The sequence below is a fragment of the Rhipicephalus microplus genome, unplaced genomic scaffold (assembly GCF_043290135.1).
Source record: "Rhipicephalus microplus isolate Deutch F79 unplaced genomic scaffold, USDA_Rmic scaffold_65, whole genome shotgun sequence".
In the NCBI taxonomy this organism is placed as follows: Eukaryota; Metazoa; Arthropoda; class Arachnida; order Ixodida; family Ixodidae; genus Rhipicephalus; species Rhipicephalus microplus.
The window spans coordinates 1,216,097-1,232,579 of NW_027464638.1; the positions used below are offsets into that span (position 1 = coordinate 1,216,097).

The following is a 16,483-nucleotide window of genomic DNA, read 5'->3' on the forward strand; positions in this document are numbered from 1 at the left end:
AAAGATAATTGTTAATAAATTTGGATTTATAAACCACTACGCATGCCAGATTGATAGGTTTGTACTCTGCGTGGGCACGTGCAGGTAACTTTTCGTGCCTTCTTTTTTTTCTACCGCTGTGCAATTCTCCAGTTAGACATTTGTGGTGTCCCGACTTCCTTCTTGTATTTGCACACCCTGTCTCTTTAAGAGGTGGAACATACTGCTTCCTTATTTTACAGCACAAGAGGACACCACAGAAAGGAAGACACAAAGCGCTTCGTGTGTCTTCCTTTCTGTGGTGTCGTCTTGGGCTGTAAAATATTAAAGCTAGAAGAAATCAACTCACACAATGTATTGCTTTGGAACATCCCGGTCGCCTTTATTCACTTCACAGCAGATGGTTGAGCGATCCGTTTCTTTACTGTCACCAACAGTGTAAAGAAACACACTGAAACCACTGAACTCACACTGAAAGTATGGTTTTGTGTAGGATTTCGTAGACAACACGCTTCCTGAAGTATGGCATATGCTGCTGACCAAATGAGATAGGTGCGTCCCGGGATATACACTCAGCGAATTGACAAGTGAACATGCCGCAGTCATTGTAGTTTTCTTGTTGTGGCACATCCATCACTTTCAACGTCCAGCAGTCCCAGTTGAGACCGTAGCTTCACTTGTGAAGGCTCTCGTCTTCCAAGTACTTCTGCAGCGTGGCCAAGCACTGAGGTTGTTCACGTTCTGAGTTGAGGTTGTCGTAGTAAGCAATGTGGGGCTTGCGGAAGTCAACAACCGCAAGGCACCAGTGTGCAGTGAGGTGCAGGGCCACCAGAATAATGTCAAAGGAGAAGAGGTCGACAGTGCGCGTCCATCTCTTCAACGCAGCGTGGCCGCCTTGCACCAGCTTGGGATAAAAGAATGTGTTGAAGGCATAGACGGTGGGAAAGCCTTCTTTCTGAAACCGTTGCATGAGGAGATTCATGTAGAAGTTTATCACTTGGTCGTTGAACCACTGGGTGTCAGTGAGCGTGAGCATGTCAGCCCTACTAATGTTCAGCCGGAAGACCGATGCTAGCACTTCGTCAGGGGGCGTCGGCACCAAGTCTGCCTCAACCTCATGTACCATCGCCAAAGTGAGGCCGGGAAGCATGACGCCTTCGACATCGTGGACGACGCTACCCCGATCTAACTGTCGCTGCTTTGGGGCGCAAGACCTCAAGGTTATGCTCAGGCGCTTTTTCAAAGCTGCGTACCATTCTGCGCAGCCAACCGAGCACAGACTAAGACATGACACCGTAGATTTGGAACATTTTTCAGCATAGCTCGGCGCCAGGACTTCGTCGATGCCTTCATGTTTCGATACATTCTGCATTCATTGTAAATACTGAGTCCCTCTCGAGATTTTGAAGAGATCGTACGTGGATTTCTTCTTCTCGCATCTATGAGAGACGCTCCCGGGACTCTTGCAACGCTCCGCTTTCTTTCGCGCAGGCTTTTTGCCAGTGTTTTAGCGTTTCTCCCCGCGTTCCTGCCACACCTGGTCATCCCCAACATGGAGTACATGGTTGAAGAAACCACGATTTCTGCAGAAAAATGGTTGGATGGCTCTTGGCAGCCATCGACCGGTTTTTGCGCCCAGGAGAAGCGACACCTCCAGCTCCGCCAGGCAACGCCGCACCTGAACGGCGCCGTCCCCAGGATTCCGGCTCACGAGCAGGAGGCGCGCTTTCCCGCATTGTGGGGGCAGGGCCTCGCATCACTCTCCTTATAATTCCCCCCAGAAAGGGGGGGATTAAACTCCTTCCCCTTTCTGATTTTCTTATTGCTTTCACAGTTTCAAGTAGCAACTGTATGAACCTTTCTTCTGCCGGAGTTACAGTATCGTGGTTGATATAGTGCGAGTTTCGCAGCTTATTAAAAGATAATTCACAGCGCCTATAGGCACTCTCAGAAATATCGGCTATTTTACCGCATTTGAATCGCTGCCGTGGAGACGTGCTCAAAGATATTTAATTGGTTTCTGGGATTTGGGTACTGGCATATGTTTGGTTCATGATGGTATAGAGCGTATTTGAATTGCGTGGTAAAAAAATTGGCCCCGTATCTGCATGTTAATCTGTAAATGTCGTCGAAAGACGATAGTCTTGCGTATGAAGAAATTGAACAAAACATTTATTTCATGTTCTGCACAAGAAAATTGGTGAATGGTATTCTGGAGGCGCTGTGTTAGATTGCCTCGAGCGTGCAGCGGAGGCGAACGAGCGCACCAAGTCACGTCACACGTGAGACTTGAGCACTATCTGGCAGTTATCTTAGAAAACAAAACCAATGGCTCTGAGACAGGTGTGCGCGCCCGTCTCATAGGTGATAAGGTGTAGAACGCAAGGTGGCGGGTAGGTGCCACCATCGTGTCGTCTTAGCAAAGTGTTGGAAACTCTTTCCTTTTTGTGCAAGCGTTACGTGGTCAGCGCTACGTGATAAACGCTACGGTCCTTAGAATAACTTATGTATGCCTTTTCTAGTAAAAGACGCACAAACAGAACATATACGTGTTGTTATGGTGCCTCAGATATGCGTGATAATTGCTTTTTAATTGACAATCGCACAAGTATGAACGCTGAATCTTGAGCAACATTGGTGGGCGCTGTGGATGGGGTTGGCCATTTGGAATATCCACTGCTGCCGTTCTAAATGCCCGGTACTGTTAAGCATGGACAAACAGACAAATGGACATGTAGATAGAGCAGAATTTTTGCGTCAAAGGTCCCCAAGAAAGACTATCGTCTTTAAAAATGTTCCCTGGTCAGTTTTGTTCAGGGTGCGACAGCCGGATAGATAGATGGATGGATTGAAGTGGCTGTACCCTTTAGATCGGGTGGCGGCTAACGCCACCTAGCCGTAATACTCAGTGAACCAACAACTAGATTTATATTTTTTTTTCCTGTAAATAGTGAAGTTGAGGACTGGTACTTTGTAGAGAAAAGTTTAATTTTCATTCGCGCCTTGAGTTTAGCCACCAATCAGATAACCTTCTTCTAGTTAATTCTACCCGCTGAAAGTTTATTTTGCCCTCCCTGTCCCTGACCCCAGTGCTTTCAAAAACTCTGTGCCATCATCCTGAACTATAGGGTGAATCCCTTTACAGAACATTATCAAGTGTTCGGCTGTTTCCTCCTCCTCTCCACATGCACTGCATACCGTGTCTACCCCTTCGTATTTCGCCCGATATGTGTTGGTTCGCAATACTCCCGTTCTGGCCTCAAACAGTAAAAAAATACCCCGAGTATTATCATAGATCTTTTCCTTGGCAATTTCCTGCTTAAAATTTTGATATCTCTAGTGCCGACTTCTTAATCATGCCAATTCTCCACATGTCAGTCTCCAGTTCCTTTACCTTCTTTTTAACCGATAGTTCTTTTTGGTTTGGCCTCTTGCTGTTTTCTAAGTAACTACCCGTCAATTTTCTGGTTCGCTTCCTCTATTTTGTATCAACATTCTTCATGTACAAGTAGCTGAAGATCTTCCTAGCCCAATGCTCCTCCCCCATTTCTCTCAATTGCTTCTCAAATTTTATCTTGCTGCTAGCTTCCCTGCCTGCAAATGATGGCCATCCCATATCACCTTGTACTCCCTGCTTTGGTTTATTCCCGTGAGCTCCTAAAGCAAGCCTACCTATTCCATGTTGCTTAATTTCTAATCATGCTTTAACTTCTGATCTCATGCGCAAGACCTCATTGCCGAACGTCAGACCAGAAACCATGACCCCTTTCTATATTCCTCTCACAACATCATACCTATTGGTATTCTACAGTGCCCTATTTTTTATCACTGCTGCGTTCTTGTTACCTTTAGTTGTTACATATATTTCGTGTTCCCTTAGGTACTCAGTCCCATTGCTTATCCATACGCCCAGATATTTGTATTTATCTGTTATCTCTAGCATGACCTCCTGTATCCTAATCTCTCTACCTTCATTATCATTAAAAATCATGACAGCTGATTTTTCCGTACTTAATCTGAAATCTAACTCATCTCCCTCATTATCGCAGATGTTCATCAATCTCTGCAAATCTTCTTTGTTGTCGGCCATCAGCACTATATCATCTGCGTACATCACTGCTGGTAGTGCCTGTTCAATGAGTTTTCCTTGTTTGATGAAAGAGAGGTTGAAGCCAAGTCCACTTTTCTCTAATTTGGCCTCTAATCCTTGTAGGTACATCATGAATAACAAGGGTGACAGAGGACACCCCTGCCTAAGCCCCCGTTTTACCTCTGTGGGCTTGGATACCTGTTTTTCTCACTTTAGAACTACCTCGTTATTTTTATAGATATCCTTTAAAAGATTAGTGACTCCATCTTCCACACCTAGTGTGTCCAGTATTGGATACCTGTTTTTTCCTTTTTATAACTACCTTGTTACTTTTATAGATATTCTTCAAAAGATAAGTGACTTCATCTTCCACACCTAGTGTGACCAGTATTCACCACATGTCCTTAACAATGCTATTGTACGCTCCCTTGATGTCCAAAAATGCTAGCCACAGAGGCCAGTGTTCCTTTTCTGCTATTTCGATGCACTGTGTCAGTGAGAATAGATTGTCTTCCAACCTCCTGTGGTTTGAAAATCCATTCTGCAGTTCCCCAAGCACCCCTTCATCCTCTATCCATGTCTGTAGTCTTTCATTTATAATCTGCATCGCCAGCCTGTAGACCACTGATGTCACTGTTATAGGACGGTAGTTGTTTATATCAGCTTTGTCCCCCTTTCCTTTATAGATCATGCTCATTCTGCTAAGTTTTCATCCATCAGGGACTTCACCATCGATTGTTGTTTTGCTCACTGCCTCTCTCAAAGTCTGCTTAGACTTGGGACCCAATTCCTTTATCAGCGTAATTGGGATGCCATCAGGGCCTGTTGATGTACTACTAGGAACCCTCTTCTCAGCCTTTTCTCACTCTCGTTGTGAAAATGGAGCCATCGTGCCACTTGATCCATCCTTGTCTATTGCGGTGCATAAGGCACATTTTTATTGAAATTTTTCTGTCACCCTTGTTCTTATATACTTAATAGATTCATCCCCTTCTAGCCTAGCACCTTGAGCTGTAGTTATAAACCTCTGGTCTAGGCTCATCTCATTTCTTAGGGAGTTTAGATGGTTTTAAAATTTCGTAGCTGCCTTTCTATCCTTTTTATGTACTTCTGGCAGCCACTGAGCCCCTTTTCTTCTAATCTTTTCATTGATCAGAAAGGTTGCTTCTCTTCTACAGCTTAGAAAGGTGTCCGATTTTCTTTCAACATCATCTGTTAGTTCACCCCGGTGCTTAGCATGTCTGTGTTCCCTAGAGGCTTGCTGACGTTTTGCTATGGCTCTCTTAGCTTCCTCATCCCACCAGCTCTTGAGTTTGGGTCTTCTTTTCTGGGGTGACTTGTCACGTGCCTTAGCAAGCTCTAGCTCAAGCTATCTAATTAGATTCGTGTATGTCCACACTGTTTTATTATCCTCAGTGATTACTTTTTCAATTTGTTTAGTAGCTATTTCTATTTGCCTTTCTGAATAAAAATTTTCCTGTAGTTGCTCATCTTGCCTCCTTCCCACTTTCACTGCTCTTCAAAAACTTAGCTTGATACGTTTATGATCTCTACACAGACTTCTGGAGCCACATTCATCTATGTGCATTCCGCTGAGCCTATCATAAATCCTATGTGACATTAGTGCATAATCTATCGTCGAGTGCAGCTTTCCTACCTCCCATGTTATTTGCTCTTCACACTTCTTGTTGCAAATGATAAAATCATGCCTTTGACACATATTCATGATCATTTTGCGTGTTCGGTCAGTATACCCATCTATATCTTCTATGTGCGCATTCATATCTTCCAGTATAATTATCTCGCACTCACCTCCTAATTCCTCAATGTCCTTTTACATACAATCCACCATTGCCTGGTTTTCCTCTTTGGCCTTTGCTCCCGTCAACAAGTACACCAAACCAAGGAGTGTCATCTGCCCAGCTACTTTCCCTCTTAACCATAAATGTTCCATGTATCCGTGCTTGACTCTTTGCCAACCCATATTTTTATGTATGAATGCACCAATTCCACCCCCCTTTTTGCTGGCTTCTGTTCTATTGCAATATTCCCATAGGTAGTCCGGATTGCAAGGTGGTTGCTCCATGTCCCGAAGATGTGTCTTCACGGCCCCATATACCATCAGCTCCTCCTGTCTCAACTGCTCTTCTATCTCTTCCTAATTTAACCTATTCCTCCCACCCTGCATGTTAATATAGCCTATGTCTGACTTAACTCGGCCCTTGTGCTAACATCGATTTCTTTTCTATGGACTCCATGTGGCTTGAATATTTGTGCCCCTTTAGTACCGTCTTTGGCTACACTGTTGGTCTCAGGGCCCTGGGTCCCTCTCAAAATGCTGTGGCTTGACGACCCATCCTATTACCGACCCTCCTGCCCATCGCACAACTATAGTGAATGCCATCTGTGCAAAGGGGCAAGCGCCGGGCTTGTACACGTCTTGGTTCACCTCCATTACACTGTATCCGAGTTGCCGGCTCATACCCTTGATAACACAGTTGGCCTCCACTACCCTCCTTTTAATCTCACGAGACTGCCCCCAGACCTCCAGGACTGTGCATATGGTCACATGTGGACTACCAGAGGCTTCTTGGAGCTTACGCATACCATCCTCTAACTGTCTCTGAAGGTTTTGATCCTTGCCCTTCAGCACATCAATGAGCGCAACGTGAATAATGGTGAGATTTTCGCCCTTCATGCTGTCGTCTACAACCTCCTGAGCTTTGGCCAGTGCATCCACCATGCTCTTCCTTGACTGGGCTTCCACCCTCACTTTCCCATCTTTCTTCACTGCCGTGAGGACGCCATCCCTAACCCTGGCCACGTTAGAGTCTCCCATCACTAGGACCTTTCTACGTTCCAATCGCTGGCTTCCTGTTTGTGATGGTGCCCATGTTTTCTTCACCTGTTTCTCTCTCTGCCGTCTGTCCTGTCTTCCTGCCCTGCTCGAAGACTGCCACGCCACCGAGCTGTATGTTCTCAGAGCCTCAATGCTGGGGCCAGACACTGCGGCCCCGTGACCTCCCTTTTCGCCTGTTCTTTCCCGCCTATCGGCTTCTCCACTACCCACGCCTTCCGTCTCACACCGCTCGTGGCTGGGGCAAAGCGTCATTAGCTCCTTTACCCGCTTCTTGAGCTCGGTCCGCCCTTTCCATTCTTTTCGAAGGTCGCCCTTCAGTTGCTCTAATGGGCTGGCGGTAGCCTCCTCCTGCTCACGCAACGCTCCGAGCTGTTTTTGGAGTCCTATCCTCTGCTCCCGTTCCGCCCTAAGCTCCCCCTGAAGCCCCTCGATGCTAGCCTCCATGCGCTGCATGGCCGCCTTCAGTGCCTCGCACAGCCTGCACATGAAGCTCGCCTTCTGTGTGTCGGCCAAACTCGTGAATGCTGTCTCGTCCGAGTAGCACCAGCGCTTGCATTCTTCGCACTGCACCAGCTCACTCTCGCCCGTGGTTTTCCTAGCCTCCTTAGTCATCGCCCGCCCGACCATCGGACCGAGCGCCCGACAGCCCCAAGTTCAACTCTAATCCCGCTATCCAGCCAACTCCGCCAGCTCTCCTACCTCAACAACTGTTGAGGTAGGAGAGTTGGCCTACACCGCACACACACGTGTTCAATTTCGCTAGTAGCCTCTCGCTAGGTCCTCTTTGTGTTCAGCTCTAGCTGTTTAACAACTAACCTGGCGCCCCGAACTTCTTCAAAACAGCCGCCTACCCCATTCACGTGGTCAACGTCACTGCAACGTTACCCGTGTCCCACACCTACAGTACTCGCAACGCAAGTTATTGATTAGGAGAGAAAAAATAATAATGGTGTTCACAAACACAAAGAAATAAAAAAAAACTTATCTCTCGTTGCGCGCTTCTCCTGCACCAACCGACCTTGCACGACCTTCCACCATCACACCTGCTCGACGAGCACCAAAGATAACTTGCCGTGGGCAGGAACCGAACCTGCCACTTTGAATAACGGGTTCGATGCTCTGCCGCTGAGCTACCACAGTGGCTATCCTCCCAGCCACTATATTTGGTTTATATGTGAACTTAAGCGTGGGAGTGTCAGTCAGAGCCATCTGTAGCCATGGGGGTGAGAGTGGCACACTCTTTATGAGCCTGTATAGCGTCACGTAGCACGTGAACTTATTACGAGCTGGTAGCTGACCAATTGTCCCTCTTATACAACCTAAGGCACCAAGTCTGCCAGTACGAGACCCTCGTTAATGAATAAGGGAAAGAAGTGTATACTTAAGGGCTCATTTTTCTGTGGTTAGACACAATATTAATGAGATCTAACAGACAATAATGCCAAGGAAAGTATAGGGGAAGTTATTAGACCGAATTGTAATGTAACTATGAAGAAAGAAAAGTGGGTGAAAAGACAGCTTGCCGTTGACAGGAACCGAACCTGCAACCTTCGAATAACGCGTTCGATGCTCTACCACTGAGCTACCACGGTGGCCGTCAAGCCCTCGTAACTTTGAAATCGCTTTGAAATCGCGAGTAATATTCACCGGGCACGATCTTACGGACGGTAGTATCAACTCGCCGTCCGCGCCGCTTAAATCCGGCATACCTCAGGGATCCGTCCTCGGGCCTCTTTTCTTTTCGGTTTATATCAACAATGCCACCCGTGATATCCCAGCAAATCTAAAGCTTTTCGCAGATGCCTGCGTGCTTTAAAGTAGTTAACACTTCTAGCGACCAGGTTCTTTTAAATAACTCTTTATCTAAGATTCAAGATTGGTGCACAAAATGATTGATGATTTTTAGCGCGAGAAAAACTTTGGGAATAACCATAACCCACAAAAAAGATCCTTTAAAATTCCGATACAACTTAGGCAATCAATTCTTGTTCCTTATCTCGCAGTACACGAACCTTGGTCTTGTCATCACATCTGATTTAAGATGGAACGAACATGTGCCTTATACTGAGAAAATGGCTTTGAAAATACTAGGCTACCTAAGACAGGCACTCGCTAAGGCATGCGGCGAACCTAAATGACTGCATGTGAAACGTACCTAATACCAATACTAGAATATTCACCGCCTGTCTGGGGCCCGCACACGCAAGCTAACACAGATAAACTTGAATCAATACAGCGAAAAGCTGTAATATTCATATTCTATGCCTAAAAGTAACACGTCTCCATCAGTTCTTCTGGAAAGCACTAAACTAGAAACCCTGGAATGGAGACATTATCGTGAAATAACGAAGCTGTTCTATCTCATATATAATAATAAGCTGTCAATATAAAAAACTAATTATATCGAACCAACTTCGCGCCACGAAACACGTGCCTCCAATCTTGAAAGAGTGACTGAGCCCCTATATACAGGTACCCTTTCTTTTCCGCACAAGCAGAGAGTCAAACAATTTGCCACCAGAGATTCTTGAAAGTGTTGATCTCAACTAGTTTCTTCGTACGTAAGCTGTTTCACATGGCTCATAACTACACTTTCATATATAGTGCACTTTATTTTAATACCCATCTTGATCAGACTGATTGCTTGAGGTTCAATGCCTCGCTCCTGCATGATTCTTCACTGCTTCGGTTCTGCAATGTCTCGCTTATTAATATTGCCGCCTTTATTTTTGCTACAGTTGGTATTTGAGTCCTTTTTTACCGACACAACATAACATAAGAACACTGTTTTTATGGTTTTTGTTTTGCTCTTGGGAATGTGGACCGTATTTCATGTCGCTTCTTTTTTTTTGTTTTGAATCATCGCACTTTCGTTCAAAACTACCTATACTGCTGTACCTCCTACACATTGTTGCGTCCACTGCGCCACACACCCCTGTTTTTCTCTAAATTAAATAACAAGCCTATAAATAAATAAATCCACTTCCTTTTTTTTATTATGCAACTCTCCAATTAAACAATAAAAATGAAAAATATTAAGGGAAGTAAGTTAAAAGAGAGAGATATAATGGTGACAGGCAAGGAGGTTAAATTTTTTAGGAACAAATAACCCTATTTGCACTGTGTTATGTCCACGGTAGTTGGAATAACAAGCGTACGTAACAGGGAACTGAGTTTATTACTTTCAAGAAAGGCATTTGTGTGCAGCATGTACCAAATGGTCTGAGCGCTGGCTTTTGAGTCCGCTGTGGGCCATAAAAGGGATGAGGAGCACAAAGAAGAAGCAACCAGTGCGCGGGCCCACTGATTGGCCCGACAGTCAGTCAGTCCCCGGGCGCACGATGTCAAGCATCGTTGGGGGGGGAGGGTCAGGTGGAGGGCAGGGTGCATCCTTGCAGCTGGCTGGAAGGGGGAATGCACGGTCTAAAGCCCCTCCATGCATTTTTCAGTAGAAGACGCGATGGAGGGGCTTTAGCTTCAACAAGCCAAAATCTCCAGCCAATTTTTTTTTTTTTTTTTTTACGATGGGTGCCGTTCATTCGGGCATTCTATGAAACTGAAGGGCGATTAGTGGTTGTCCTTTTTGGAGTTGCCGGCAACGCGAGGAGTCTTCCTTATGTGGTGCGACCTTTCGAGGCGGTTCTGGCAGAATGGCTGATGTGTGTTCGCAGCTCACTAGAAAACATAAGATTCTCCGGTACCTGGCATGTCTGACCTGTTGTGAGTTGCTTGAAAAAAAAAAAAAAAGCGTGCAATGCGCCGCTGTATTGACCCCGTAGAGTTCTTGCAAGCGCATGTTTTAGCTCTACCATGCAGCGTTTGGCCTGTCCGTTTGTGGCTGAGTGGTTCGAAGCAGATTTCACCACTGTGATGCAGTTGTCACTCGTTGGATTTCTGTACTTTGGCTGACACGAGTGAAATTCCGTTGTTTGAAACCACCTTGTCGGGTAATTCGAAAGTTTCGAACAACAAGAGCAGGAAATAGATGGCAGCTGTTGATGTTGTTTTGTTCACATGGTGAATTTCAACCCATTTACTGTAGGCATCCGAAATTACCAGGAATGTGTGCCAAGGTCTGCTCGGTCTGCCCCAGTCCGGTGCTGGAGCTCGTGGCGGAGTGCGTTGATTGAAGTGGCGGGCTGTGCACTCTGCAGCTATCTCAGTGTCCTCGCCGATTCCCCACCACCACATGTTGCTGCGAGCGCACTTCATTGTGATTACGCCTCCGTGTCTGGCATGAATGAGAGTCATTGCTCGTTGTTGAAGTGGGCCATGAATGACAACTCATGATCCCAATTTGATACAACCACGATGACAGTTGAACTCCATTGCTCTCTTGTGAAAAGCGTTGAAAGTTCTCATTCTTGAAGTTTTGAACTCTGCCCTCCATCAGGGCGTTGTACAGCTTGAATAATGTTGGGTCATCTTGCGTGGCCATTGTGACTTCGTCGGCTGTTAGTGGGGGGTCTTGGTAGCGCTTCGAACATGAGCACGCAGCCAACTTGAGGTGTATTTTCAATGGTTTCGCTGAGGGGTAAGCGGCTTAGTGCGTCGGTGTTTCCGTGCTTGTTTCCAGGACAGTACACGACGTCATAGTCTTATGCTGACATCTTAATGCACCATCGGATCATACGAGGCAAAAGTGTCTGTGGAATCTGCTTTTGGGGCCCTAGGATACTCAGGAGTGGCCTGTGATCAGTCAGAACAGTCATGTGTCTGCCAGCGATGTACTGATGAAAATGCATGGCTCGATAGACGACGGCCAGTCCTTCCTGATAAACCTGAAAAAATTTAGCTCCGCAGGGGTTAGTGTACGGGAAGCGAACACTATCGCAAGGTTTTTCGGTTTGCTTTTAGTTTCGTTCCACCGCAAAAAGTTCCATTCCGTTTCCGTTCCCGAGCAAAAAAAAAAAATTTCCCTAACGATTCGTAATGGTTTTTACTTTTCTGCAAAACATTAAAGTTAAATTAACTCTAAAAACATAAGATTTCCCTTTAAGAACCCGGGACCAGACTAAAATAAATTACCACGTTCCTAAGGGAAGCCAAATAGCTTTACTGTGAATTCGTAACCAAATAACGCAAACCAGTGCTTTTCTAAGTTATAGTATTTGATTCTCTGAAGATTGAATTAGAAATATTGTGAATAGGCTCAATGTTTTTTTGTGTGTGTGAATAGTGCGAGCTTGATCTCAGAAGCAGCCCGTCATCCAGGGTATTCTCCTATATGCGCGACCACTGTTCTGATCAAGCAAACTTCAGGGCAGCCTGTCTGAAAGGCATACAAAAGCCCACTTGAATTAATACAAACATCTATGGTTGCCACTTTTTTTTGTTTTCCACAATACTTGGACACACATTTACTTAGGGATGCCTGCCCTATATAAACGCACTGATTCTGTGCCCTCAATTATGCAGAATATTGCTCACCTTGCATGACGCCAGTTGTTCCGGATCGCCAAGTTTTCCCGTGAAACAAAAACGATAAGGAGGAGGAGGAAAGAACTTTATTCAGAGTCCAGCGAGTAGATGGGGTGAGCGATTGGCCCCGCCTAGGTTACGGCCAGGAGTCTTTGAATCCTGGCGGCTTCCTCGGCCCGCTGGACGGCCCACATTTGGTCTTCGAGGACGGAACTGAGCATTGTGGCTTCCCAGCACGCGCGAAGGCTGTCAGCAGAGGCCGCATACTTGTTATGAGTACTAATCCCTCTACATTCCCATAGCATATGCTCCAGAGTGACTCTGGAGTCGCAACGCTTCCACCTGTCCGTTTTGTATATATCAGGATATATAATGTGCGATAGTGCATGATTCGGATATGTCCTAGCTTGTAACTGCTGCCATTCGACAGACTGTCTTTTTGTTAATTTTGGGTGAGGGGGCGGGAATATGCCCCTCTGTAATCTATAATGTTTTGTAATTTCATTGTATCTGGTCATTCTGTCTTCCCACTCCCACTCGTCTGCGACGCCGTAATCACCGGAGGAGGTTGGGGCGGCACTTGAGAGGGCAGCTCGGTCAGTGAGCCCTCGAGCTGCGTCATGTACAGCCCCGTTGTTGCTGTCCCCCGCGATGGCATGAGCAGGTGTCCATATAATATATGTATTTCTGGGGCTTGTTCGACACCCTCCTTTGAGAATACGTAGTGCCTCCGGGGAGATGCGGCCATTGGCAAAGTTTCTCACTGCCGTTTGAGAGTCACTGACTATCACGGTTGCATTTGTCTGAGCTACAGCGAGCGCTATGGCTACCTCTTCCGCTGTCTCGGTACTTTTGGTGCGTATTGTTGCGCATGTCGTACAGCGTTTGTTGCTATCAATTACGGCTGCGGTAAACCCCCGTTTGCGCTTGTATCGAGCAGCGTCTACGAAAACTGCGTCCTTGTCATTACCGAACTTTTTTCGTATTTGTTTTGCTCTTGTCTCTTGTCTAGCTTTATTGTGTTCGGGGTGCATGTTTTTTGGCAAGGGTGGTATCATCATTGTTTTCCTGGTCTCTTTTGGAATGTCCACCTTAACGTCGTGTTGCGTGTGATACGTTATGCCTAGTCGCTCTAAATATGTCTTCCTGCTCGTGTCTTAGAGAAACGTTCATATTGCGCCCTATGCTGCTCCTCAATAAGCTCATCTATTGTATTGTGCAGGCCTAGCTGTAACAGTTTGTCGGTGCTTGTGCTAATCGGTAGCCCTATAGCTAGTTTGAATATTTTTCGAATGAGGCAGTCTAGCTTGATCTTTTCCGCAACTTGTCATTTTAAGTATGGCGCTACGTATACTATTCTGCTTATCAAGAGTGCCTGTATCAACCTTATCGTGTTTTCCTCCCTCATGCCACTGTGCTTAGTTGCTATCCTTTTTATGAGTCTCATTATCTGGGCTACAGTTGTATCCAGTCACCTGAGGAATTCTTTATTGTTGCCCTTGGCTTCGATGAACAGACCCAGTACCCTGACCCTGTCTACTATGGGTATGGTTTTTCCATCGGCTGTTCTTAACTGTATTTCTTCTCTATGAGCGAGATCTTGCAGGCAGTTGCCTGGTTTGCGACCTCTACGAGTAGGTCTGTACAGCAACAGCTCCGATTTTTCCGCAGAGCAGGCTAGCCCAGTACCTTTCAAATACTGCTCGACCATTTCGACTGCTGTTTGAAGCGTTTCGTCTATTTCGCCATCACTACTACTTCTCACCCATAGGGTGATGTCGTCTGCATATATAATATGATTCAGCCCTTCGATTGCTTGAAGTTTGGTTGGCAGTCCAATTAGAGCCAGATTGAATAACATAGGTGATAATACCGAGCCTTGCGGCGTACCTGCACTGCCCATCTCAATTTCCTCCGAAACTAGGTCCCCTATCATGATCTTTGCCTTCCTTCCCGTCAGGAAATTATGCACATAATTGTACGTCCGTTGTCCCAGATCTAGATCGTTTACCCTTTTTAGCACCGTTGCATGGGTTACATTATCAAAGGCCTACTTGAGGTCTAACCCTAGAATGTCCTTTGTCGCTGTTCCCGGATTATCTATAATCTGATGTTTTAACTGTAGCATTGCGTCTTGCGTTGAGAGGTTCCTCCTGAACCCTATCATTGTGGGTGGAAGCGCATCTTGGTCCTCGAGATAGGTAGTTATCCTCTTCAGAATCACGTGCTCCATGAGTTTCCCCACGCAAGATGTGAGAGATATGGATCTCAAGTCCGCAATCTGCACTCGCTTGCCTGGCTTGGGTATTAACACGATTTTTGCCGTCTTCCATTGTTGCGGAATCTGTCCTGCCTTCCATGATTTGTTAATGAATTCAGTTAACTTAGTTATGGACTCGTCATCCAAATTGCGTAGCGTTTTGTTAGTTATGCCATCTGGTCCAGGTGCTGATCTAGTATTGAGTTTTTGCAAGATGGCCCTCACTTCTGCCTCCCCGATCTCGTTGTCTAAATCATCATTGGCCAGCCCTGTGTAATCATGGTGTGTAACGGGAAGCGCTTGGGAGATGTATGTTTTCTTGATTTCATTCAGGAAGTCCTGCTCTGTACCTTGATGTCTTTGTATTAACCGATTAATATTGTGCCTTTCTGCCAACTTGTTTCCGTTTGGGTTTAACAAATGTCTAAGCATGGTCCACGTTTTCGCCATTCCTATCTGGTTGTCTATGTCATTGCACTTTTCCTCCCACTGTTGTCTGCACAGCTGCTGGGCGTATTGCTCTATATCCCTGTTCAATTTAGCTATCTTTCTACGAAGTGTCCGGTTGTGCCTTTGGTTTTTCCACCTCCATTGTAAACCTTCCTTAGCTTCCCACATGTGGAGAAGCTTATTCTCTACATACTCTAGCTGCGCCTCCGGTGGCACCGTTTGCGTAGCGGCCTCCACGTCTCGTTTTAACTTTTCGGCCCATTCCTCAGTACTCTGTATCATTTCGTCGGGCTCCTCTCTGATGTTCCGGAACTTGTCCCAATCGACAAGTTTAAGTTGTCTGCCTTTTGCCTTCCGCGGCCCTGCCCTCACCGTTATTTCAAGTATAAAATGATCGCTTCCCAAATCATGTTGCGTATTGGTCCATTATGTGTCCAGTATATTTTTGATAAACGTCAAATCTGGCGTGGTATCCGGGCAAACGCTAGTACCTGTTCTTGTAGGAATGGATGGATCGGTCACGAGCGTCAGGCCCTTCTCCTGTGCGTCCAACCACAAGTTCCTGCCTTTCTGGGTTTCGATCCTGTATCCCCATGCACCGTGTGGGGCGTTGAAATCTCCTCCAATCACTAGCGCCCGGTTGCCCGTTATAGCGAGGGTTTTTCAAAACAGCGTGCGGAATGTGTGCTTTCTGCATTTAGATCTGCTGTAAATATTCAATACAAAAAGACTGTCCTCTGTTTTTCACGTGAGTATGAGTTCGAGGAGAATGTGATTTATTGCCTTGATTTCTGTGTCATGTTGCACCACCGCGTGATTTCGCTTAACCAACGTTGCTAATATCTTTGTCTCCCCATCAGCACTGCCGAATGACTTATATCCCGGCAGTTTGACCAGCCCGTGCGTTTCTTGCACCATTATACCATCCGGGGTGCTGGTGTCTTTAGGATGTTGTTGCTAAATGTATCGTTTTCGATTATATCCTCGACAATTCCATTGCCAAATCGTGTAGCTATTTTGTCTGTCCATGGCGGCGTTACAGGCTCTCTAATCCCTCGGTGGACACCGAGGTCCTAGCGTACGGTTTAAAAGACGTCTTAACTGGGCCCCAACCACTTGACTGCGATCCCCATATTGCTAGATTGGCGTCGAAATCAGCCACCATTTGCTGCACTTTCTGCATTATCGTCTTGCCTAGCTCCTCGATTTTGGCCTCTATGTTTGCCTCAAATCTAACTTCTTGTTGTTCGAGCTTAGTTTGCAATTTTTTTCAATTTGTTCCATTTCGGCTTTCATGGTGTTTGCGAATTCCTCCTGTCTTTCTTGTGGCGTCGCCACTGCTTTTGGTTTCTTTACCACGCTTTTAATCGGAGCGTTCTCTGCTTTACGTTTAACAGGGGTGAGGGCTGCTACCTTTTGCTCC

The 16,483-nt window shown here is 46.0% G+C and overlaps 1 protein-coding gene across 1 annotated transcript; it reads right to left on the reverse strand.

The window, feature by feature from the left end:
- Positions 1-550: 550 nt before the first annotated feature.
- On the reverse strand, positions 551-1,721 carry LOC119162140 (sentrin-specific protease 1-like). The gene has a single exon (XM_037414609.2). It carries the CDS (start codon positions 1,349-1,351, stop codon positions 653-655), a length of 699 nt encoding a protein of 232 aa, XP_037270506.2. The 5' UTR covers positions 1,352-1,721; the 3' UTR covers positions 551-652.
- Between the last annotated feature and the right edge of the window lie 14,762 nt (positions 1,722-16,483).

Coding starts and splice junctions, on each gene's coding strand:
- LOC119162140 (XM_037414609.2), bottom strand. CDS start 1,351: ATGCAGAATGTATCGAAACATGAAGGCATCGACGAAGTCCTGGCGCCG.